At 38.2% G+C, this 27,176-nt stretch overlaps 1 protein-coding gene across 1 annotated transcript in view; it reads right to left on the reverse strand.

Moving 5' to 3' along the window:
- The window catches only part of ryr2a (ryanodine receptor 2a (cardiac)), a 239,346-nt gene that overhangs the window by 37,047 nt on the left and 175,123 nt on the right, over window positions 1-27,176 (reverse strand). The window contains exons 64-89 of the mRNA XM_084740136.1: window positions 26,737-26,801; window positions 25,497-25,618; window positions 25,229-25,278; window positions 22,771-22,831; window positions 20,394-20,632; window positions 19,691-19,772; window positions 18,873-19,003; window positions 18,353-18,480; window positions 16,464-16,656; window positions 15,934-16,016; window positions 15,653-15,810; window positions 15,335-15,422; window positions 13,783-13,875; window positions 13,506-13,676; window positions 12,676-12,735; window positions 12,299-12,433; window positions 11,384-11,496; window positions 11,198-11,294; window positions 10,943-11,049; window positions 10,044-10,095; window positions 9,814-9,864; window positions 9,611-9,710; window positions 7,455-7,534; window positions 6,856-6,932; window positions 6,090-6,163; window positions 2,688-2,705 (exon numbers count right to left, since the gene is read on the reverse strand). Coding sequence (XP_084596262.1) covers window positions 2,688-2,705; window positions 6,090-6,163; window positions 6,856-6,932; window positions 7,455-7,534; window positions 9,611-9,710; window positions 9,814-9,864; window positions 10,044-10,095; window positions 10,943-11,049; window positions 11,198-11,294; window positions 11,384-11,496; window positions 12,299-12,433; window positions 12,676-12,735; window positions 13,506-13,676; window positions 13,783-13,875; window positions 15,335-15,422; window positions 15,653-15,810; window positions 15,934-16,016; window positions 16,464-16,656; window positions 18,353-18,480; window positions 18,873-19,003; window positions 19,691-19,772; window positions 20,394-20,632; window positions 22,771-22,831; window positions 25,229-25,278; window positions 25,497-25,618; window positions 26,737-26,801 — 2,628 coding nt within the window. The remainder of the gene's footprint in view (window positions 1-2,687; window positions 2,706-6,089; window positions 6,164-6,855; window positions 6,933-7,454; window positions 7,535-9,610; window positions 9,711-9,813; window positions 9,865-10,043; window positions 10,096-10,942; window positions 11,050-11,197; window positions 11,295-11,383; window positions 11,497-12,298; window positions 12,434-12,675; window positions 12,736-13,505; window positions 13,677-13,782; window positions 13,876-15,334; window positions 15,423-15,652; window positions 15,811-15,933; window positions 16,017-16,463; window positions 16,657-18,352; window positions 18,481-18,872; window positions 19,004-19,690; window positions 19,773-20,393; window positions 20,633-22,770; window positions 22,832-25,228; window positions 25,279-25,496; window positions 25,619-26,736; window positions 26,802-27,176) is intronic.

The raw sequence follows: 27,176 nt of genomic DNA on the forward strand, positions 1-27,176 counted from the left end.
TCAGATAAGTCTATGTCAACTCTGCAGCCCTTCTACATTAAAGCTAAATAAAAATTATGGTTTAAAAATGTGTATTTTGATTAACATTAAGAGAACTCTGAGACACTTTAATATTTTGTCCATGGTATTTGTCCAGCATTATTGAAGAATAAAAATCAAAACCCACTAAAAAAAAATGTCCCAATTCTCAAGAATGAGTCAGCCATGATTTTTTCCAGGGTCACTGATATCTAAAAATGTTGAAGCGGCATCAACAGATTTTGTTGTCTACTTGAGGTGAGTGGAACAAGTTGTACAAAAATACACTGCTGTTACCACATCACAAACTGCCTGACGTGTTAGAAAACACCTGCCAATTACACACTGCAGAAGACACAGAGCAACGTAAGCATTCATGTGGTGGAGTGGTTTTCTAGCTTTGTAGCTGCTAAACACTCCATAATGCTCACCAGCTCGTCTCTACAGTACACAGTGTACAGGTAGTGTACAGTGTGTTTATTAGAGCTGCCTGCTGCTGGAAACAATGTGGAAACAAAGAGTGCTGACAGTAAAGTAAAGTTGTGAAGCGTAAAACCAAAGCGATGAGCTAAAATGCTGATAGATCTGAGAGGGTCTGCAGAGTTTGTGATAATTCTTTGTGGATTTGTCACTGAGTGACTCCTTTCACATTAAAAATACTCATTTATATTGAAGTCTAAACTCATCATGACGTCTCATTGGTTTGAGGACTACCATTTAGAAGCTTCAACTTTGGCATCATGGCCGTCACGTCTTGGTGCTTTGGTCGACCATATTTGGACGAGACTGTGGAGCTGGGGAGGATACACCCTCATAAGCCTCTATCAGGCCTTTTCCACCAACATGGAACCCACCCCGATTTGAACCGGTTTGACCATTTCCAACAAAAATAAAGTGGTTTAGAACCTGAGAAGTTGGTTTCCAGCTGGAAACAAAATTAGCAGCTTTTCCTTAGGAGCCAAAGTGGGTGTGTCATATTCTACTAGACATCTTAGTTACAATGGTTCCACTCAAAACTGGTGGAACAGAACTGCTTCAAGAACCACAGTTTACTTGGTGGAAAATGGCCTACTGAGAACCTGAAGACACGCCATGGTAGTGACTCACAGAGTAGCCACGCCCCAATTCTTAATTGGAATACAATTTACTAAATGAACATCATGCTGTATAGAGAGATGAAGCCACGCCCCTCCTGGTGTATCCCATTGGACCTAACTTCAGAAAAAATATGAATGGTAGTCCATACTAGATGGCGAGGGACAAATTATTTTTTGGTCTTGTTTGAACTGTGCCACAAATCACAGATATGATGTTTGTCAATTTAAAACATAATTTTATAAAACAATGAAATCACAATTTGTGGCAAGTTTGTTCTAGTTTAGTTTGGTTTTGTGGCATTGTAGCTCCAGTGGCTAATGTTAGCTTTTGGAAGTAGAAAGTCATGACATCTCAGACTTCTGGGTGCATTATGATCTTCATGATCTGATGCGTCAACAGTTTTATGACAAACTGTGACTTTCTTGACTTGTAAAATTATCTTTTAAATTGACAAACGTGTGTAATTCATGACACACTTCAAATGGGATCAAAAAATGTGTCTCTACAGTTCATATATTTTCCGAAGTTAGATCCCATGGCAGTCTACTGGAAGGGGTGTGGCTTCTCCACTCCATTGAATGATTGAGACCATAAACCCATTAGGAAACTGTTTACTGAGGTCATAAATCAAGTAGGAAGTAGCCTCATTTTCTCATAAGCTTACATATATTCCGATTTCTTTTTGCAACCAGTGCAGTTGCCCCCTGCTGGTCATTAGAAAGAATGGGAATGAAACAAAATTTTCATTTTTCAGACCCGGAAGTTATATCTACTATTTATCCAGTCTATGTTTGTATTAGAGGCAGATTGATGAGTAAAGCTTTAAATCGACCATTTGGTGTTTGTTTGTATTCATTGCAGCCGTCAGAGAGTGAGTCAGACAGAAAGAGGACAGAGATAGTGGCTGAGAACACAGAGGGGATTGTACACTTCACAACAGATAACAACCAGCACAATAACCATCTCCATTACTGAGACAAAACAACCAGCTGACTTTAAGTCGACTACATGACTGAGAGGGTAGGGGTGGACGATGAGGGTGGGAGGGTAAATAGTCATATTAGTAATATTTAAAATGTGCCAGATACTGTGCAAATCCTGAGAGGGAGGCATACATGGCAGGTTGTGATATGACAGCTACACTTCTACTACTTCTGCCTGGAAATGTGTGGATTTTTCAGTCTTAACATCCATATGGTATATTCCAAAACAATCATATTATCATCATCAGTTTGCTTATTGTGGAAGGGAATGACATGACACATTTTACGCCAAAATTCAGAAGTGGACTAAGACTTTAAACAGCGTGAAATTAAAAAAAAAACAAAGTACAGAACCAACCAGAGAGCGGGTTATAATTGGCCTAACAAAAAATAAAAAATAAAAAGATTAGAATGGTGAGGGTAAGGCAGAAAAGTAGCTACAAGCACAGAGCAGGTAAGGACGAGGTTTGAAGGTCTACACTCAGGACCTGGACAGAACTGACACAACAACTAACCAACCGGAGTGAAGGAGAAAGAGAGAGGAAGAGACCAACCAACACACAAGAAAATGGCAGGAGGCATAATTACCACGCTCATGAGTGATGACTGAGGAAGGGAAGAAAGTGCAGTAAAACCAAAATGAGAAAAGGAAAACAGGGGGAAGAAAGAAAGAGAGAAAGAAAGTAAGAAACAAAGAAAGAAACAAAGAAAAAGATTACATATAGGGAAAAGAGCTTTGAAAAAATTCCGAATTTTAGTTGTTTGGTCAACATGGAAAAAAATAATGTGTTGACAGAAAACTTGTACAGCTCAGTAAAACTCAAAATGAGTTATCTAAAAGGATTTTTAAAAATATAACACCAAGACCTTATGCTTTTTTTGCTTTTGCTTTGTGTTAATTGTGGACATGCATCCACAGTGAACCTGTTGTTGTTTATAGGGCCTGTCAAAAAGCTTGTTAGAGTAATTACTTTGTATTTCACCCATTCTTATGAACTGGGACAAATTATCAAAAGAAAAAAAAAAAATTAAACTGTAAACTTGCTCTGTGCCGGAAAATTATTTTATTTTTTCTGAAAATGTTGTTTAATGTTGTGTCCCAGATTTCCATCAACTCTGTCAGGCATAAAAAGGGCTTGCTATACCCTAAGGACCCCTGTCTCATTTCCTGGTTTACAAACTGTGGGAATACTGCTGAGTCACTGGTAAAGTTTCTGTTTTTGATTAGTTCAAAATAATATTGCTATGTCAATGTCATGTCAACTCTGTAGTTCTTCTAAATCAAAGCTACATAAGAATTATAGTTTATAATTGTTTATTTTGATTAGGATTACAAGAACTCTAAGCAACTTTAAAACATAAAATGTTGCTATGACTACGCTGTGAAATGAAAATATTTAACATTTTGTCAAGTCTGTAAGACGTCAACTCTGTCAGATTTTCCATCGATAAAAAGCCACTAGGAGGTTGGCCTGTTTCAAGGTTTAATAGCCAAGAGTTTGATCTTTGAAAATATATTTTCCACCATAACTGAAGAATAAAAATCAAAAACCCCTTAAAATATAGTTATGTCCCAATTCTCAAGAATGAGTGATTTACAAGACAAAAATGAGTAGAAAAAAACATTATCAGCTGTAGTTAGTGGCATGAATTTATGCTAATAGGTGCAGCAATGATTAATACAAAGTCTGTTTTAGTAACTACTGGATTCTCATTATGAGAAACTTCATGAGATTTAAAAAGGAGGTATTTATTGTTATATGTATTTACTTTATATGATCTACTTGTAGTGCAGGGGTGTCAAACTCATCAGCATTATGGTTGCCCTAGAAGGGCCGCTTGTAATTGTAATACTATATTTATGTATCTGTTTGTCCTCTTGTTTGTCGGCTTTTGTGTAGCCGACAAGAGAGGTTTCAAATAAAAAAATATATATAAAAAATGAAAATAACTGCATTTAGCTAGGCTGCTACTAGCTCAGCTGCCACTGCTGGAAACAGCTGTTATGATACTGAGACACTGTCCAGTGAATATTGAAGTTTTGTGGCTAGGAGCTCTCAGTGCATGTATAACTAAATTGGGATGCATTCTGGGACATGTAGTTTGTAATGCAGCACAGAATTCTATTGCAGAAATTATATCCTTTCCAAGTTCTTGTGTGCCACATAAAATGATGTGTAAGAACTGGAGATCATAACAGTTGGATGCTGAAGGTTTTAAAGCAGGGAAGCAGGGGTCGATCAATATGGTTTTTGGGGGTTTTTTGGACTGATAACTGATAACCGATATTAGGGACCAAGATCAGAAACAGACCATAAGATGGTAATATTCTGCAACTTTAGCATAGAGGACTGTCATATTTGTAACTTTGTAAATATCTGCTGCCTTACCTTCCAAACACAACTCCTTTCTCTCAACAGAGCAGCTCCAGTGCCTGACAGCTGTCTGTCTGTGGCACAGGAGCCTTCAGTGTAGTCTGTTGTAACCAATCAGATAGTGTTGTGATTGTTACAATGAGAGACACCACAGAATGGTGTCTATAGACAGAGAGGTGGCTGCGTTCAAAAATAAAAGCAGCAGTCCAAAAAGCAAATGGAGTTGGAGCCAAAGACTGGATATTAAATAGGTTGAAATTCTATTTAATACACAGTCTGTGGTTCCCCACATTATCCTGAAAACAAAAGCCCACTACTCTGAAAATACACACTCTCAAGTTCAGTGGCTGTCTGTGTCACTGCCTGCCAAACTCTATTAACATATTACTCAATTTAACTGTTTAGATTACTGATGATTACTTATGGCTCATAAACAGACACTTATTCATTTGGTGAACGTTCAGCATTAATTTGAACTGTAACTCACATGAAACGGGCAAACAGTAAGAAAAGTTACAGGCTGGAATAGAAATTTTAAAACTGTCTGAAAATACAAAATGAGAATTAATTGTAAAATTACTAGAACTGGGTACCGTTAATATTGGACAAATTACATAGATAGAAACTTTTATTTTATTTTTAGATGTTTACCACTCTGACTTTGAGCCAGTTCTGTAGAATGGTCCATATAATTTGGGGAGTAAATTATTCATGTATAAGTGAAGTGAAATAAAAGAGTGAAAGGAAGCCAGAAACAGAATAACCAGAGAGTACTAAAACAAACTTGTAATGTAGATAATCACTGCACCTATTATAACATGATGATAATGTTTGTACCAATAATGACCTATTATTTTACAGTAGTTAATTTGCAAGTTATTACTGTATATTTAAATGTTGTCCTACAAAGTAGAATGTCCTGCACTGTTGTCAGTTGTCTACATGAAAGTAATCAATTTGAATTTTTTTTGATCAGTATGCAATCTAAAGGATGACTGTGAACATTTGTAACAAATGTTTACACACAGAAAATGTAACAGGCAAATCATAAGCACATACACTTGTACACCAGGAAATCATACAGTAATTGATAATGCATGTGAACAACAGGTAGTCCTGCATTACCACTCGAGTCAATTCAACAAAACGCTCAACCAAAGTGAGAACAGGATAAATGGGACAACGCAAGATAAAGAAGGATGGTTTGACGAGGATAAAAAGAATCTTCATGTATCAAAAGTAACGACAAGATGCGACACCAAAGATATTTCTTACTACAGCTATTTAAATGATCGCTTTCTACAATAGTGTCACACTCCAGGACCTGTTAATGGAAATGCTTTACATCTTCTCATGGGAAAATTTGAGTTTTTGAATTGGACCCTAGAATCTACCTTTTATTATTCCACTATAAAACTTTCAGCAGCAGTGCCTTCTGGGTTTTTGTATGTTGGTTAATTAAAGTGACATTTGAGAATATTACCTGCACCTGGTGAAGAAAAGCATTTTAACATCAACACACTATAGAAAAGGAATTTCTCACTGAACTCTTCTTTCTATTACTATGATCATTCAACAATATAGATCAATGAGGTGTAAACATGATGAAGCTTACCTGATCCCTCCTCTGTCACCATCCCCAGCCCTTCTGCTTTGTTCTGCCTCTCAAATGCATTTAGATCCAGAACACTGAAACAAAGAGAAATGCATCATGAACTGCTGTTATTTCATGCTCCCTTCACAGAACCAGAACTTTAATTTTAACTACTTTCTGTTTATTTTAAATCTATATCAGTGGTTCCCTATCATTTTGCCTTGGAACCCCCCCCACTTGTATCTAAGGAAAGCTGAGCCCCCTAAGCCTGCGCGCACACACACACACACACACACACACACACACACACACACACACACACACACACACACACACACACACGCACACACACACACCAAAAGAATAAGTGATTCAATCCAAAACTTTACTGTCCATCATTGTTTCCATTCTTAGAACCTTTACTTTTGGTAAATGTCTCTTTTCTAGTATAAGCTTGACATTTTTTTCTTTTCACAGCCTAACAGAGTAGCTTATACACACTCATCCTCACCAACAGAATAATATGATTCATTCAGGTTTTAGGAGCATTCTTTGAACATTTAAACAACACATTTGGAATGATTTTGTATTCTTTGGATATGATAACATAATATAAGCTGTGGTATGTACTGTACATCATTATGTTAATCATCAAAGCTGCATGAAACAGGAATATTAGTTGAATTTAGTATGAGTTTAGTATGAACATTGTCTTTTTTGGAATTAAGGCAACTATATTTTGTGCATGTAAATTCAGTCCTGAAGTAGCCAGACTTTGGTGAGTTACCTGCATGACTGCATCAGACCAGCCAGACTCTGAAAAAAGCCCACGTCCTTCTTGTCTTTCAAATAATCCAACATTTTCTGTCAAAGAGATGGAGAGAGACCACAGAGGAATGAAACGTGTGGAATTGCACCTCTCTTGACAGGCCCTCAGTGACAATACACTTCACAGAACAGTATTTCAGTGATGTGTAATGTGTCAGACTGCATATATTGTACATGTTACTGTTCAGTCGAATAAAATAGCCCTGTCATAACATGTATCTTCAGAAAGCTCATGGTGTTCAGACGTTGTTAGAAATTTGTAAATTCAATTATATGTGTACCATTAGTACTATATTACATCAATAAGTGTTTCCAATTGGTTGTGCCTCCCCATTGATATATATAAAAAGGGGGCAGAGTATTAAAACTAGCTCTTGGTTTGCAGTCCAGTATGACACCATCACTAGCTATGACCTCAAAGTTAAAACACATACATTTAAATAACATGTACCGAATAAAGTGGCCACTGAGTGTATAGCCTTTCAAATTCAGTGCAGTAATCCTGAAAAAACTGGCCATGTACATGAGAGAAACACAAGTGAGTGAACAGTGCAGTACCTGCTGTACAGTGGAGTTTCCCCCGTTGAGAATAGCGATGCCCAGCTTCAGAGTAGAGGCCACCATGGGACCCATCTCACCTGGTGAGAAGGAACTGGACATCAGTCTTTTATCTACCACACAGTTCAGGGACATTCCAAAGTCCCCGTCTCATCCAACAAGGAATCAATGCACTTTAACATCTTAATAACGTAGCTCCTGTTCTCATGCAGAGGAGACCGTAATAAATATATCGATGGATTCAGTCTATAGTCCTGACACAATGTGGGTCCACAGTAGGTGACATTCAATAAAACATTAACATTGTCACTGATTACCATATATCTCAAATAGTGAGCAGGGCCTTTATTTACCTCAACTGCAGAAGATACCAGGCCTTTATTTGAAGCAGGCTTGTATTAGAGTCAGGCCTTTATTTCTAATTATATATAACTGGAAATGATGTATAACTGATCATATTTTAGTACGAAGCCTCATTTTTGAGCTGCTTCCATTTGCTTTATTAAAGTTACTGCTTTATGCTTAGGCTTAAAGACTACCCCAGAGGACCGAAACACCAGAACTAAAGGAAGCATCAGGACAAAGTGTGTACTGATTATTCTTTCAGTCTCGTTGACCAAGTTTAATGAAACCACTTTCAGCATAAGACATAACTGGACTCCTGTGTACTTTCTTCATTGATGTATGGACAAAAGATAAAAATCTCAACACCCTCAAAATGATTGGTACTTATTTTGTACAACAAGTAAAAGTAATTAGGCTCTCTCTGACTTATTTTATTTCTTTATCTAAAAAGTGAACTATTCAGACAGAGAGCAATTTATTTTGAAAGTAATACCATTGCAATTATTATTGCAATAATCAAGCAGTTTCAAGAACTTTACCCAAATTCCAAGCACTACTCAAACCTTGACAACATTACATTGAAATTCAAGTGTTTTCAAGGATCTCCAGCACCTGTAAGAACCCTGTATTATACACAGGACACCAGATGTAAAGTTGGCACCTATTCAGTCTAATGAAAACTGCTCACCTGGCCTATGTGCTGAAAACATTTTCTAGCTTCTGGGTTTACTTCCACAGTATGCAGCCCACTGAAAAGTGTGCAGTAGTGTTTCTCCCATGTTGAGTGCCTGCTTTGCCCATAGACTTTACACTGTGTCACTATCGCTTTTCTCAACTCTGGGAAAGTTTTGCAAAATGAAATAGTAATAATTAAGCTTGTTTGCATTTTGAGGTGTCCTGTCAACAGTCTGACAGATATCTCTTTTATAATAGTGACTTATGAGGGAAAATGCTTTTTGGGACGCAGGGAAATTTTTCACTGCAATACTGCGAGTGGCCACTGTGCAAAACTAGAGGCAATACTAAGCGGCAATGCGCTGTCTAGTTCTACTACTCATCTCTGGTTATGCTGTTAATAAAAACTCAACACTTCCTGTATTTCAAATTAAATGCCCTCTACTGTTTCAGAGGACAGAAATCCTTAATTTCCTAACATGTTTTTAATCATGAAATATTTACATTAACTTGTTCTGGAAAACTAACTGAGTTGCAAGGTTCCCATACTGCACTTGAAATGTAGCCACTGCCATCTCCCTGCACTTGTACATTACTACAAAATACAACTGGGCTGAAACATAAACACACAAACACCTGCAGTGACTGAAATCAGACAATAACACTTTAGATGAGTAATCCAGAACAACAAGATGTTGAACATGGCATGATTCTGCTGCTGAATTTATCAAATCAAAGTGATGGAAATACACAGTATATTATGTTTAGTTGGTATGCACATTATGACAGCCATTGTTTTTAACCCAGCCTTTGTGTGGGGAGCAGCCTTTATTTGTTCCTATCAACTGCGCCACCAGCCATAATTTGAGCCCCAGCTTTATTTGACTCTTGTCATTTATTAGAGGAAATGGGTTAGTCATTTTCTGTGCCATTCATCCTGTAGAAATATATTTGTAAAAGTTGTCTAATGAAATTGTTAATAGTCCATAGTTTTAATGGATGCTGACTGAATGTTTTTCACCTCCCACTTGTCTGCTGCCTTCAGCTTACACCTTCATGCATAAACCTGAGCACTGTAAGTGACTATAGTAGTGTTATATGAGGTGGGAGGCAGGACATCAGGAAGTGAAACCTACCTTTGCTGGCGCTGATGGTTTGCAGCACCATCTCAGCAGCTCCACGGTCGTGCAGTCGAGCCTGTTGATACAGCAGCTTCTGCTTCTCCATCTCCTTCTCCTGTTGAAGTGAAACAGGACATGTGTGACAGGCAGCAGCAAACCAGTTTCTAGCCAAGACCATCATGTGAACTGACGGACAGACAGACAGACTGACCACCTACTTCAAAACTCTTCACTTCCTCTCCATCCTCATCCTCTTCATCATGACAACTCTGAGGGAGAGAAGAGTGACAAAAAAAGAGTTACATGTGGACAGCAGAGGGATAATATGCTGCAAAAGGAAGAATTAACTTCCTTTATTTCACTTGTTAATCTCATCATCCTGTAATAACCAGCTAATTCATTGCTAAATAATGAAAAGATTGTTAGAACAGTATTTAGTAGTTGGTACCTTTGCCATGATGTCAGCATAGGCCATGTAGAGATTATCCTCATCAAGTTTACTGCAACAGGAAACAAACACACACCAGTGAAAATCAATTGCTGCTGGATACGACTTTTAGCCACTTTAAACTATCAGTCTCAAAGATTTCAGTCCTGGTTTATTTAGCCACCCCTGTAGAAGTAAATGTGGTTTAATGCTTAATTCTGAGGGCAAGAAAACAAACTATTGTTGTTTTAATAATGAATTCAGGCAATTATTGTTTTTTTCCAGTATTCTGTGAGCAACTGTGATCTGAGCAGCAGGGCAGAAGGAAAAGGAGTTGTTTACCGATTTGCAAACTGTAAACAACTCCTTTTCCTCGCCTCTTCATCTAACAGCTCACTGCGGCTGCTCCTGACTATTCCATCACTCCCTGCAATATTTTGAACTGATCAGCTGTCAGATAATGGCCGTTGTTTTGTAGACGCGATTTTAAGGAATGATAATGTTAAGTCCTTAAGTAAGCGTGATTAAGCGTCTTGTGACTATTTCAAAAAGTCAACTCATGTTTGCAGCAGTAGGAAATGTTCAGTTTGGATTAGCAGTAACTGAAGCACAGTTCATAATACTGCAAATATATGAATATTGCAATATTTTCATCATGGGCCATAGGCTCAGGTAGCATTTTGTTACCTCATAGATAGTGACTGAACAGACATTCAATTAAAATCTTTGAAATTGCCACTTAAAGCTATCTTTGAAATTCAAAGCATGCCGTGGTAACAAACCATGATCAGCCTCCCGCTGCCGAGGAGCTCCCAAAAACCAACTACTGTGTACCAGCTCAGTGTGAAACAGAGAGATGAAACCAGTGACTGGTGAAGGGAGTTGGAGTTCCACCACTGCATTTATCTATAAGAACTCACCACTTCTCTGTGAGGGCTGTTCTGCTGAACAGCTGAATGAGCTGATGCAGAGGATCGATGTGTTTCACCCCCTCCTCCTCCTCAGACGGCTCCTGTTCACCTGGTTTCTGAAATAAACACACATTTACAAGCACAAGAGACTCTGTCATACACAATGTAAGAAAAAAAAAGGACTACTTTTCCTCAGGGTAGAAGAAATTGTGCCAGTGGTCAAAAGATTGCACTTGTTTTAGATTTATACTGAGCAGAAATTACAGCGAGGTCTTCTATGAGTTTATCTTCAAAGTAGTGCTCCTCTGCCTCGATCCAGGACTTCTCATAGCCCTGCAGGAACAGGTTGACGGCCCGATGCCTAGTTTTGGGGAGATACAGTGGGATTATAAACTTAATAATATTTTCACAAGTCTCTTTTACAACATACAGAGCAGGTGTGTGACTTACCTGGGCAGGTTGTAGAGTGGTGCCATCCTGAAGCAGGCCACCACTGCTCTCTTCCTCTGTTTGGACAGCAGTTTGTGCCACACAGCCTTCTTACTGCGCTGAGGGTGTTCAACCTAAACACACAAACTCAAACACTCAGGACGCAAAACTTTCAGATGATGTAGTTCACTGTCTACAGGCAACTGCTTTTTTAAAGAACAGACATGCTTGTGTCTAACTTCGGGGCAACTCTAATAACAGCCAATCACATCAGCTCTTCAAAGAAGCAGAAGAAGAAGACTGCAGGCCAGCTTCTGTTTCCAAAGCTGCACTAATAATTTATACAGAACATCAACTCAGAATGTACATATATAACAGAACTCCCAAAATTATTAAAATACAATGATGCAAATGTCTTCATCCCTGTGTCATTTACAAAATTTTGACCATCTTTATCTTTAAATTAATCAATCAATCAATAAACTGTGCACAACAAAGGAAGGAACAGCTAGACAAACTAATCAACCTGACAACAAGCATAAAGTACTTAGAGCTGCAATGATTAATCTATTATTAATCAACTATTGAATCAATCTGCACCTATTTTGAGAATCGATTAATCACTTTGAGTCATTTTTAATAAAAAAAAAAAAAAGAAAATTCTCTGATTCTCTGAATTCTTAAATGTGAATATTTTCTGGTTTCACATATACACAAGTATAATATTCAAATAATATTTCCAAACAAATATTGAGGTAATCTAAAAGTAATGGAAAGTAATCGTGTTACATTATTTCAATACTTGAATTAGGATACTGATATTGTGATACTACATTTGGTCCTTTTAACAACGCACGTGCACACACACACACACACACACACACACACACACACACACACACACACACACACAGATACACACACACACACACACACCTGGTCCAGGTGGAAGAGGACATGGGCGATGTCCAGGACTCTCTCCACAGTCTTCTCTGGGTCAGAGGTGTCCTCGTAGTGGTTTGGGAGGTCTCTGTACAGAGCCATCTGCCAACGAATCGCTGGGTCCTCCAGCTGTGCAACACACACACATACACACAGAGAACAGGGAGTACAGTGTGTGTTGATGCTGTGCACCTCTATGAGCGCTTCTACTATATGTGTGGATCTGATCAAATGTTGAAGCTGTTTTCATAGACCGCACACTACAAAAGCTACTTGTTAACTTCTCTATAGGGTGAATATAAACCATCATCATCATCATCATCTTCAGACATGGTCAGATTCTGTTAATTACAAGCTCACAGTATTCTTACCTTTCCTTGTAAATGGAGATTGTTCCTGATGATCTCTCGAACTTCATCCTCTGTGTCTTTCTGTTGAAACAGTAAATGCACAGTCCATTGTGAATCAGTTGAAAACACTAAATAACAGGTCTTGAATGACATAAAAGTGTAATAATATCATCAGCAAACAATATGTATTCAGGAATTTGGCTGCCATATTAAACAACATACAAGGCAAGAAACCACCATTATATAAGCCAAATATTGCTCTTATTCTCGATCAACCAAATTCCTTTGGCAAAAACCACAATTTTACCTCTCAGAACCTTGAGTTCTCTTTGAGTTCCTCATCCACCTCTGAAGTCACAAAGTAAAGATAAACAAACCATTCAATCAAGGAAGTGCTAGATGTGTTTAGAGAGGTAAAATGACTGCTTTCACAAATGGAGTCCGGTTGAGTGAAAGAGTAATATTTGACTTATATAGCAGGGGTTTCTCCATCAGAAAAGGCTGTCTGACAGCAAATATTCTAAATATAGGGTACACTTAAACTGACACTGATGCTTTTAAGTGACTAAAATATATTTTGCTGCTGACTCTGTCCACCACAGTATTTTCCATAGACGTGTTTGCATATTGAGTACCGAGCCTGTGAAATAAAACATTTCTGTATTTATTCATTTTATATCAAGTCATTTCTGTTGACTTATGATGCAGCTTGAAAATTAAAGTTAATTAGAAATTCAGGTCAAGTGGTTTAGGTAGACCCTTGTCATATGGACGTCTCATACATGAGACAACAGAGCATGATTTTCATAATCTACCAGACGTGTGTTGTTGCAGACGTGTGTTGTTCCTACCTGGGTGAAGCGGTTCTTAGCCAGCGCGATGAGCTCTTGTTCTCCGGGTGCACAGATGTTGAGTCCAACAGGCAGCAGACGCTTCAGAGTGGCAACGATCAAACTCGTCTGCATCGAGTACCGGTCCCCCTTCCTCTTCATCTTCTTCCTCTCCTGGTCTGACACTATTCCCTGAGGCAAAGTCAAACATCGGAAGACAAAAAACACACAAGGATCAATTCAGTTTCATATTATCTTCCTTATTATGCAAACTTTGACTCCATCCTTGTGTTCATACCTTTGACATCTTACACTTGGTGTCAGTGATGAGGAAGGACATGTTGTTGATTTCATTCTGGACCACAAAGTTCTGCTCTTCTCTCTTGAAGTTCTGCAGATGAGAACATGACACTGTTCATCTCTCCACAATCAAACTGTTATTCTGTCTGTTTTATTTCAGATTCTTGTCTTGGAAAACAAGACTTGTGAATAAATTGTGACGGTTCAATGACAAATTCAAAAGACAATGATCCTCCACATGGTGTTACATCGAGATCACCTTATATCCACAAGTGTAGCCTTTATTTATCTGAGTGAGGCTCAGTTCTGCTTCTTTCACCCCAAAAAAACTCTATAGGTGAAATCTTACCATCACAACCTAAATATTTCATGATAAACTATGTCATACCTGAGGCAACCAATATGGCTGCTGTTAATATGGAACTGTTTCTGTGTAAATGTGAAATGCTTCGACTGTGGAACAGACTCGCTAAAAACATATTTAATCGGGGCAGTTCTCATGGTCATCTAATGAGAGGAAAGCCTTATTTGATTTGAATGATTTGTTATTTATTTTCCTTAACAGATTACTTTGTAATATTCAGGAGCTTTAATGCCACTCCAGAGGAAGACAGACTGTTTGTTATGTGAGCTTGGTGAAATTAAGTGTGAGATTCATTTTTTGTTTTGCTGTCCTGCCTGTGAGGACTTAAGGGATGTACTTTCTACTAAAATGCCCTCTATTAATGTGGACTTCTTTTGGTTGGATGAGTATGAGAAACTTGAGTTGTGGTTTAGAGAGGGAACCTTTGGTGTTGCAGATTTGACTTGTTGAGGCAGAATATTCTATAAAGTCTACAAAAGGAACTGTAGTAGGGTTCGGCATTTTGCATGTGTAACAGGAAAATAAAAGGAAATCAATCAATTAATGTTGAATCCATAATTGCATCAGTGCTAAATGAATTGGGTGACTATCCAGTTGTGTAGTAGAGAGACATTTTGGTCTGTTAATAGTCATATCAATATATGAGCTGTCGTTACTGAAGGCCCTCACTGAAACCCCATGATACACTACTGCTAAGAATAAATCTGACCATGCCAGGCCAGCAAAACATAACATTAGCTTGTACTTGTACATGTAGCATGTTAGAGCCACTGACATGACTTTACACTCTTAGTATTTTCAAAATGCATAATGTTGCATCTAATGGTTCAAATAAAAGTCACACTTTCTGAGGACACAGGGACAACATGCGATCAGTAGTTCTATGTTTGACCAAATGGTCCTTGTAGCTGCAGGACGGCTGAGTCTGAGAGGGATCAGCAGCACAACCAGTCCTTTGTAGGGAGTCATTTGATTCAATACAACATACTAATAAGCGGATACATATACAGTTTATCTTCTTTTGTGCTCACTTGTCTACCTCTCACTGTAACATTTTAAAGGACCAGTGTGTAGGATTTAGTGCAACCAACTGTAGGAGAAACTACCGTGGCCATGAAACACACTGCACCTTTAAATACAAGCATGTTGTTGTGCTTGTTTACATCCTCCTCTGTGATTTTCTTACATGAGACTTGGCCCAGAAGATGAAAACCTCGGCCACCATGCGGAACAGCTCCTCAGCCTCTGGGTTGGACTCTTTCAGCCATCTGGCCCTGTTGGTCAATGAAGGCAGATTAGTGCACCTTTAACCATAACAAAGTACTCCATGTAGCAGTCAGGCCTTCCTCAAAATAATGCAAGCATGCAGCTTAGTGTCAGTAATACAGAGAAATGTAGCTTATGTGTACAGTATATCAAACTGTGTACTTCATTTGATGGTGATGTAGGTCACAGCATAAGTATAATGGAGAAGTGTTGGAACCATCCAATCAGAGCACTGTACCTGTTGTAGTCTACGAATCGTATGAGCAGAGGGTAGAAGGCGTACAGGTCTCTGACCAGTACAGTGAACTGGTCCATTATGAGAAGCTCCGTCTCTGACATCTCCCCCCTGCCCTCCGCCTTGCTGTGTTCCTCATCCATCAGCACAACTGCTGCTTTCTGCACGACACAGGAACAGATCGCCTTGTGTTTAGACTGTATGTGTATGTATTACATGAGTCCACCAATGTTCTGATGAGCTACATAACAATCTGTAATACATGATGAACAAAGCACACTCACTTTTTTGAGTTTCTCCATCAGAGGCAGGAAGTGGGTCTTGAGCAGCTGGGCTTTGGCCTTGCTGATGATTGGCTGAGAGAAGACTGAAACAGAGATTTAGCTTCAACGTTTAGTCTGTGTTCATGGTGTTCAGTTTGATGCAGTGACAGTGTGTGTGTTTCTGTGTTGTGAGTGTGCCGAGGTGACTGATAGATGGTCTGTATAACTTTTCAGATAAAATAAAAGATCCCCACAAAGATAGAGCTTTTTTGTTAGAGTAAGATACGTTTTGTTTTACCAGAAAGGGCTGATTTATTGCTCTCTCCAAACACACCAAACTCCATTTACAAAAACAGTAATTTCATCATCGTCATCTTCATTCTAACTTGACAAAAGCAAAATAAAATTCACCAAATCTATCAGGCAAGAGGGAGATCAAACATAAAACAAACAGTGGAGAGAAATGGCGTGACAGCTAGAATATTTTTTACATCTAACTGAATTAAAGATTTATCATTTCAACCAAACTTCAACAGTTTGTGTGTGTTTACCAGCTAGTCTCTTCATCCAGGCCCCTTCATCGATCCCCAGGTTGTTGTAGATGATCTTGAGGATGTTTCCTAACAGAGTGTTCATGTGTTCAGAGGTCACAGATGTGCAGCAGCTGTCAGCTTTGTCTGGGTTGCTCTCTGGTCCGTGTTCCCACCAGTGAGACATGTAGCTGCACAGCATCGGCAACACCACCTGCAGAGACAGGACAAATAAAGTGGACATGTTAAACTATCATCAGATAATCCTGACATGATGCTTTGTAAAGTGTCTCACTGACAGTCTGACAAAAAAAAAACAGATTTTTTGAGCATTATTTGGGTTCAGCTAACACAGGATTAACATCTTGAATTTCCATTAGTGGGCAGTCAGCAGTGCAGTGATGCAGTTTGGAAGTTCTGGTCAAGAAACATTGGATTTCCTCAAATATGATGGATTTATTTATTTTTTTCAATTTTTAAAAACTTTTTATTTCCTTTTAACGGGCACAATCATATAGCCCAGACACATGCTCAAAGACACAACAAGGTCATAAATGTCTTTAGGAAGCAGTCTGTTAGTTTCAGCATCGCCTCGATGTCCATACATAGTTCCAGTAAGAAGGAATGAATAATAATTTTTGTCCATGAGCCCAGACAAAATGGATACATACACAAGAAGAAAAGAATAACATGTTTGCTCATGCTTATATTAGGACAGGAAAATGAAAAACATAAAAATTAAAAGAAAAAAGTGAAGAAAAAAACAAAATAACATAAAAATTATAATAAAAAAATAGTGATAACACAATGAAAAAAGAAAATATGAAAAAAAAACCCCACAAGTTGTTACACTTTCTCTTAGCTCATCAATCAATCAACAAAATCTTAATCAATTTAAAAAAATGAGATTATCTTGTTAAAAATAGACCTGTTCTTAACTGTAACCTTGCAGTTATGTTTCCATGTAATAAACATCCTTCACACTCTGCTCTGTGTTTGGAGCCTCAGCCAGGAGACTGAGATCATCTTCTCAGTATTATAACTAAGACTCTCAGTAGTAATATCTGGTTGTTTATGGTAATATTCACAGTATAAAGTAAGATGGTTTAAAGGGCAATTCTATATATAATCTTTTTTTTTTTTTCTTTTTCTGTTTTGACAATATTCTAGCAGTTTTGGCCAGTCACAAAACATGTGTGTAGCGTCTCCTTCTAGGCCACAGCCTCTCCAGCACTGAACAGAGGTGCCACTGGATTTTGTTGTGACAAGAGGAGGCCTGAAAAAAACCTCTTCCTGTCTTTCCAGTCAAATTCCTTCCAGGTGGGGCAATTTATTTTATATCCCTCTATACACACTCCAAGTTTTGATCGGAAATTGCAGTGTTCATCTCCAGTTTCCATTTTCCTTCAAATCCAAGCTGTTATCCATCAGTTCTTCTTGTAATATCGTGTATGTATGTGACATGATCTTCTTTTAATAGTCCGTTTAATTGTTAATATAAAGAAATGTTCTTTGTCCCATTCTTGTGCTTGTCTAAGTAGTATTGTAACTGTAAATATTTAAAGAAATCAGGGGCTGGAAGGTTGTATTTGTGCTGAAGTTGTTAAAAGAATATCACGACTCCTCCCTCAAATAACTGCTCAAACATGATTAAACCTTTTTCTTCCCACCTTTGAACGCTGCCTCTAATTTAGATGGCAGAATGTCAGTATCGTGTGCAATTTAAACTGTTCTAGATTTAGACAACAGGAGTCTTAACTTCTTTCTAACATTTGACCATATTTTTAAAGTGGTTTTTACCCGCTGATTATAACATGGATGATTTTGAGAAGAAACCAGAGCACCCTGAGGAAAAGAAACCCACATGGATATTGGATACAACAATAAGTAAGGTTAAGGTTGTAGCCCACCTCCATGACATGAGGCATCTGGGTGTATCTCATGCCAGACTCTGCCAGCTCCATGATCTCCTCCAAAGACTTCTCTAAGTTTGGGATGAGAGGACAAACCTCTCCGACCTGCCCTGGAAGACCAAGAGCTGAGAGGAGGAGACAGAAATGACCTTAAACACCAGAGAGAAATACAAACACGAATTCATAACTTAATAAGTAGACAGATGTATATGTGCTAATACTGTTAAGTTTGTATTCCAGTCAGAATGTGGAAGCTAGTTCGCCTAGCTGGGTCGACTTTGTGATGTAAAATGAACAGACTGTTGAAACTAACACAAACAGTCCTGTAACCTCGGCTCTCTGAATGTCACTCTCAGAGCAATACACTGAGCACTGAGCTGCATAAAGACGAAACATATTTCTCAGAGGACACTTGTACATCTTGGTGTAATTCCGCCCCCTCATGTATGTGAGATGAAGCACACAGAACAGCTTTACACTGAAATAACCTCCACACTGAGCCAGTAGAGTCCAGTACCTGCTCTGTCTTTGGCTCCTTTACTGTTGTAAATGGAGAAGCTGTTGAACTTGTTGATGTGACGCTCGAGGAAAGCAACAGGGAAGGCTGCTGCGAAGGCAGCTAAACACTTTCCTAATGCTGGACGCTGTCTGGAGACAGAGAGGAGGAGGACAGATGAGAGGAAGAGAGGAGACGAGACAAATTATTATTGTCATTATTAGTCATTCATTTCATTTTTCCAAATGACACATTAACTCAATGTCAACATTTTCTGAACATGGTAAAAACAATAATACATTCAGACAGGTTTGTTTGGAAACATCTTTGGTAAATAACTCTGTATGCAAACTTCTAGATATATCATCCCAGTGTGTGGACATCATAAAAAAACAGTGTAAACTATGCTGATTTTGAGTTGCATTCAATGTTCTCTGTAAATTGAAATGCTCTGCATACATGCTAACCTTCATTAGGAGGAACTTCTAATACGAAAACAAACTGAAAAAAGTCTGAAAAAACATCCAAACCCAAACAGATCAACACTTACTTATTTCTAGGTCTTTTATTTTGTTTGTCTTTTTTTCTATTTTGTTGTTTCTCTCTAGTCTTCTTTTTGTTGTTTTACTTTTATTTATGTTTTCTTCTCCTCGCTGCCACCTGTTACCTTTCTGTGTCCTTTAATATTTTGGTATTGTTAGTATATTTGTACTGTATGTGTGTATAGGCATTAATTGGTGATTAAAGTGAAAGAAAAAAAATCTTCATTAGGAAGAAACAAAATTCTATAACAAGTTTCCTGCACCTTAAACACATGTGTACTGTTGGCTTTACTGTACCTCTCTACATAGATGCTCTTGTTGGTTCCCAGAAAGTAAAGGCTGTTGAGGATTCTGTAGCAGGAAACCTGGACATCATCCACTGCAAGAAGAGGCAAACAAGAAGCTGTTTTTCAGGCATCAAAAACACACATTTCAAAGTCAGAAATGTTGAAAAGTTGGCAAACATGTTTCAGTGAAGTTTCTGTTATACTTTATCAGATTCAACAGACTTTTACATTCTGAACTTGTTTCACTGAAAATGACCTTTTGTTTTTTTTTTTAATAACATTTGCTTATATTTCAAGCCCACAACATCAAAAACACACATTTCCATGAAAAAAAGTTGGAAACTTGACATTCTTGAAGGCAAAGTTTCATTCTGGTTTCTGCTGTAGTTGTTAAGATCGAACAGAACATCAAAAACAAACATTTCCAAGTCAGAAATGTTGGAAACATGATCTTCTTAAAGGCAAACATGTTTTTCATTGAAGTTTCTGTTGTACTTTTTCAGATTTGATCATGAGTTTCAATGACTTTTAACCTGTTTGGTTATGGTAGAGGAATGCTCAGTGTAAATGACCAAATATTAAGTTTTACATCCTAGTGACACAGAAATCTATTTCATGTTAGAAATCTGACGTTATCCTTAAAGTAGAAAACATTACCTGTTAGGATTTCACCTTAATCATACATAATATGGACAACACACGTCAATACGCACATATGAGGTCTTCTCCGAACATGTTCTGTCCGATGTGTTCAAACAGGGAGGAGAGGACGGGCAGCAGGGCGAACGTGGTGTAGTTGATGATCTGGGTGACACCGCGCGGCTGCTCTCTGCTGTGGGTGAACTGACCCAGCTTCAGGTTCTCCTGCGTCTTCTCCAGATCTTCTGCCGCGCTGTCGAAGTACGACCGCAGCGCTGCCTTCACTGACTCCAGACCAGTCTTCATCACTGTCCTGATTCATGGGTAGAGTACGGTTTTACATTATTATCTTTACAAGACAGACTTCTTCCAACCAACTGTATTTTAATAGACATGCAAGAAGGCACACATTCTAGTGTTTTAATCACTGCTAAGAAAAACAAATTAAAGAAATGGCACAGTCTTGAGTAATTAAGAAAGAAAACAAAGACAGGGGAACAGTGAACTACATTACAGCACTGATCAAATGTCAGCAACTGCATCTCATGGCCTTCATCATCAAATGGAGTTAGGTGAGTTGTCTTGTGTGGCCTAAGCATGAAGCAGGAATTTGTACACAGAGTAGATCGTGTTGTTAGTGAGGAGGAGGATGGGGAGAGGAGCAGCAAACCCCCAGGTGTGCTCCAGGCCAAAACAACTAAGTGGATCATTATTTTGCAGAACTTTGTCGTATTTGTCCAGCCTGTATGATGAATGCAAATAAAAAGACAAACCCCACAGACCCCTAACACCTGTGTCACCTGTTGAATGGGGTAGCTTCCAAGTTAATTACAACCATTGTTAGAAAAAAGCAGTAGATCAGATGACAACAGTGTGTTGCTATTGTTTAACTCAAGTCAGCTCCATCTCTGGAAAACTCCTCATCAAACGTGCCCATTTGGATTTTGAAATGTGTTGAGGAGTAGACATGAATATTTTTCCTGAAAATGAAACATTTTCTATTCTGGGAACAGAAACACACCATCCCAGTGTGTGTGGTTCCAAATCTAACAGCTTCAGTGGATTATCTGGTGGTATTAACAATTATTGAGAATGTTGTTTCAACATTAATCAACATTATAATGAACATGATAAAAACTGAGCACAGTGCATGCAGCTTGACCTTTGCTGCAGCTAATGAAACGTCAAGTTTATTATCTGTGATCTGTCATTGTCTGACTGAACATCTCATGGAAGTGATATTTTACAATTCATAACATTTTAAACTAACAAAATTCATTTAAACAAGTCATTTCAGGGTTTCAAAGTCATGATATTGAGCTGCGACAACATTAATATCTGTTCACGTTCAGGAGCTCGCACCGTGTGTGCTTGAGTGTTCAACATGGTCGGCTTAATAAAGTTAATATCATTTCAAGTTAAAAACCAAACTCTAAAAAAGCTCTCACTCACTTGGTGTGAGGCTTCAGATGGATTCTTTGGGAGATTTTGGTCCTCTTTCTTCACTTAAGGACACTTTTTGCCACAGCTGACTGCTGAACGCAAATCCATCATATGCTGCATGTCTGCCAATATTACCCATATTATACTACCCATAATTGATTTGGATAAATTATGAATCAAATGTTCTTGAAGCGTCACCTTGAATTTTGTCTGAGATTGAAAATGTCGCAGCAAACCTCAGTCCAGCACATCCCTCTGGTGCAGCACATCTTACATCTTCTTTGTTGAATATTTTGAAGTATTTCCACACAAAGCTGGTGTCAGACATCATGTTGTGTGTCTCATTCAGCCACAAGTTACTGTACTAACTGCATTAATGATCAGACGTGTTTGAATTCATTCAATTCATGCTTTGTGCTTGTTAGCTAATTAATTAAAGCACCCAGCCGGTGACAAGTAAGAGTAACAAACCACACACTATCCTGCATGAAAATTAAATCTGAAGAATAATGAAGCTCATGCTAGATCCTTTAGTCTACGGCAATTTTACAACGGCTTTGCCTCGAGACTGCAGAGTCACTGCACCTCAAACTTCGTGTTGGCATGAAACCCAATTCCCCTCCATAGATTGCACCTATGGATAAGTATTAGCTAGTTAGATTGGAAGGAAGTTTACTCTAAAACTGCTGTTGAGACATTTCTGTAGAGAGGGAAATCTTTTTGCGATACCTCTTTTTTATGTCCCTGGCCTCCAGGATGACAGATACAAACAAAAACAAAGTGCTGTGTAGCACAATGTCATTTAAATTCCAGCAAACCACTCAGTAGTGTTGACATACAACCTGCAACAAGAAAGAAGTGGCGGGGGCGATGTCGTAATTCATTCACCTTCAGTGGGTCGTTTCCTTAAGAGCACTGCCAGCATTCACCATGACACATGACACATCATCCCTGGTGTGATGTAACACACACACACATGTATCACAGTTGATGTCTTTCTTTCCTTACCTGGCATCCAGGCTCTGTCCCAGTATCTGCAGACAGTTGACTATGGACGTGGCATTGTTACCTGGAAAGCAGACAGGATTATGTAAGAGAAAATCCTCTGTGTGCAGAGATCTGTCAGGAATATGAAGAATCAGCACTACAGCACACAAAAACAACAAAACAACAGCCCTCTTCAAATCAATAGGAGCCGTCTGTCTGGGAAAACAAACCTAAAGAATCACATCTGTCATGTGATTTAATAAATAAAAGCAGATCATCATATTCAAAGAAAAAAGATGTTCCTGTAAAAACATTCATATACATAAACGGGGACATTTCAGGCTGATTAATCCCAGACCTTTTACACTGTCAGCAGTACTGGAACCAACAATCCTGGCAGCCTAATAAATAATAAACATCTTTAACTGTCCTAAATGTGTCTGTTTCCTGTTGAATCAGGTTTTAATCCGCAGAGCTGGAACATCTTTTTACTTTGAGCAGAATGATGTGATGGAACGTTCTCACAGTCTGGATCTGATACAACAAGTTGCAATACACACACCACACAACACACACAGCAGCTGAGCAGAGGATACACACCCACAATATCATGCATGCATGCACACACACCCATGCACACTGAGGATGCTGTTGAACTTTTTCATGTCCAACCGCTACCTGTGTCTCTGTCTCACACAAACGCATTATTACTCATTCTAGAGAGTTCATGTCATACCAAAAAAACCACTTGAACAATTATTAATATCAACACTCTCATTCCTTTTTTTGAAAATGTATTCTTTAGTGATTTATATGTATGAAATATATGTAATTTATTAAATGTTTTGGTTTGCTTCAATTTCTAAAACAGCCTTGTCCCAGATAAGAATTCACAACTTCAAACTATTTAAAAAATGTCTTAAAAGTCTTCAAAATGTAAAACTAACAATACCTGCTGATAACATGGGTATAAAATGTGCTCCTATAATCATCTTTGTTTTACAACAGATTTTTTAATGAAAGTGTGATTTTCCAAAAACTGATTTAATCAGGCATAAAAAAGGGTTAGACCCCTGTCTCACTTCCTGGTTTAAAAAATGGTGGGAATACTGCTCAAACACTGGTTAACTTTATTATATTTTTTTAACAAATTCATTAAAAAGCAAGTTGTGCAAGTGGGTCCTAATTGGGTCCAAGCAGTTGCAAATTTTCACATTTTTAGAGCAGAAGAGCAGACGCTGATAAATTGAAAGATTAAAATGATGAGAGAATCTTGGCTCTTTGCCATTTTTGAGATAAATGCTAAAGAATAATGTTACAAAATCACCTTGAGTTCAATAAGTGCCATTATTCCTGCCTTAACATTAAGCTTCTGACTTAAAATCCTAACTTTGCCTAAACAGAATGTGGATTATAGCACACTAAGCATGAAAGGGATACAGGTATGTGAGTGTGTGTGTGTGTGTGTGTGTGTGTGCGTGTGTGTGTGTGTGTGTGTGTGTGAATATATATATAGAATATATATATGAATATATATATATATATATATATTATAATATAGCAGTTTGGATTAAATCACTATATAAGTACAGCGTTATATGTTAGCAAACATTTGGCTTTTAATACTTCCAGTATTAATCAGTTTCAAACATTCACTCTTCTGTTAGCTCTGTTTTTTTACTTTTTTACTATTCCTGATAGGGATGTTCCTGACAACTGATTTCCCTGTTGATTAAACACATATTTTAATTTAGACTAGTCGACTACTCTAACAGTAAGAAAGCACTCAGAAAGCAGTTAAAATTGAGCACAATTTATTAATTGATAATTAATGATGATAGTATTTCTGGTGCCGACTTGAAAAGGTGGCGATGTTTAATCATACAGACGACTAATCACACGCATCCCTAATTCCAGAGGGCAACATCTGTCTTTTTAGCTGCTAAATGCTCTACTATGTTCACCAGCTAGTCTCTAACTGTGCTGCTGGACTGGTAGTGTAAAGGAGGTTTAATTGATTTTTCTTTTTTAAAGAAAACAGCTGTCTTCTGTGCCTGAAATTGACAGTGGTGATGAGAGCAGTGAGACTGAACCAAAACAGTCAGGTTGGGGGCTGTTAACGAAAACTATGAGATGAAATAATCATTATTATTAAGCTCAATAGAGCTGCAGACTTGGTGATTATAGTCGATCATCATATAAGATCAGTTTCCATCATTTCCTCTCAGGGCCATCAAGATTATCATGTCTTAATGTGTCAACATATTCATGTTTATATTTCTAATAGGATCAGGATCAGCTCAGCGTGTTTCATTTGTGTCACCATGAATTCTAAAAATAAAGTTCCTCTTAAATGTTCTCTCAGGGACATGTGTGGTGTTGGCAGGACTCCTGGTTCGGCACAGAATGAAACCATTCACACTGAGAACGACAGCAGAGGAGGAGCAGAGGTGGAAGCATTAGGCATGAACGTCCTTACCAAATAAGGATATCCTATGTCTGACAAGAACTCCCAGTTTGCAGAAAAGACTGAAAGGATTCAATGAGAGGAGAGAGAAGGAGGTAGAGAGGGAAGCAGAGAAAGAGATAATCACATGAGAAAGAAGAAGAGAGGACACAGAAACAGCGGTCTCCAACAGACTCCCAACGTCTTATTCAACATTTAAACAAGAGTTTGTGCTGTATCCTGCAATACTGCCACTGTTGATTTTTTATCTGCCCGTTGTCGTATCATTTGTCACACTCACCTGGTCACCATCTCCTTCTCCTTGTTGGAGGCGTGGCCACCACTGCTGATTGGATGGATGGCTGTGGACAGGAAGTACAGCCTGTGGTTTTTAAAGTACTGATCCACCAATGGCAGCACGACCTGAGGGTTAAATAACACAGATACTCAATGTTATTGCCTCCAGTAACTGTCTGTCTTTAAAACAGAAAAAAAAACTGTCATAGAAGTCTTTGAAAACGTTTTGTTATTTTGATCAGTGCATTCTAGCTTTCCAACATTTCAGAATCATTTGAAGGTGTGACTAAGGACAATCTACACGTATGACCACTTCAATTAGAATTGTGTGTACATACATTGTGTACATACACATACTTTGTTTTTTAACTCTAACGGTCTCCTTTTCTCCTGGTTTGTCCTGAGCAACATCTCATGATCATTTATTATACTGTTGTTTGTGTGTCTTTGTCTATTACAGTACAGTATTTGTTATTACTGACTGTTTTTCTACTGTTTTACTTATTTTCTGATGTTGTGAAGTTTATGTACAATTGTTATTTGTGAACTTTGATATGTGACATCAACCTGCCATGGGACTACAGATGGAAATGCTAATTACAATGTACTGTACCTATTTTAATAAAATAAATGGAATTAAATGAAATTCCATACACAGAATTTGTTCAGTTTCACCACCAATGAGTCAAATGAAAATATCAACTAGTACAATATGTATATTAAAGTTATGATAGAAAAGAGTCAAATATAAAATAACAAGTGCAAATTCAAAATAGCTGTGACCAGCTACTGTGGTGAACAAACACACACACACACACACACACACACACACACACACACACACACACAAACCACTTGACATCTATGGCTAAAGGTCCACTGAGCCACCAATCACCAGTCACCAAAGGGTGCGTGGGTAAAACGCAGGGAGTGAAACATGAACTCTCTGCATACAGCAAAGTGCTGCAGGATGGGACTGACCCCATGGTCTCTGCTGAGGACTCTTCCTCTGCATATGAAGCGCACACTCCACCAACTGAGCTACTGGATAATATTATTTCTGTCTCCTTACACATTGTTCAGTTCAGTTGGTGCTTCAGGACATGCAGAGCCATATTTCAAGATTGTATTTCAACTTTATTAGGCGATGTTTTCCTCAAACATTAAATAAAAACACTCAAAGGTCAAAGCAAACATACTAAAATAGCCAAATGACTTATGAATAAAATAAAATGAGTTCTGACCTTTCCAAAGAACTTAATCTGCTGCTCATGAGGAATCTTCTCTCCCTTCGGTCTCGTTCCCACATCTGAACAACAGGCAGAAGAACACAACAAGATCAGGACAGATTTACATGCTGACATTTATCTGACATCTGCACACTGCCTCAGGAGGTTTGATCTTATTCACTAAAACATGTCTGCAGGTCAGTTTGTAGTGCAGAGTATTCAGTATTCAGATAATACTGACAGAACCCTCTGTGCTCTTCAGTTTTAAACTATACAGATGGAAAATTTCTTTTCTAAAACCATTTTCACACTGGACTCGTACCTGGTGGCTACACCGTGTGAATTAAGATTTTATTCCACATGTTTCTTCATTCATATCTGTGGATTTAAGGCAGATTCACAGGAGCCTATACATGTAATAACATGCTTCTCATCGCTGGTGTGTAGGTTAACAC

This window comes from Lutjanus erythropterus, chromosome 17 (assembly GCF_056507025.1).
Source record: "Lutjanus erythropterus isolate fLutEry1 chromosome 17, fLutEry1.hap2, whole genome shotgun sequence".
Lineage (NCBI taxonomy): Eukaryota > Metazoa > Chordata > Actinopteri > Lutjaniformes > Lutjanidae > Lutjanus > Lutjanus erythropterus.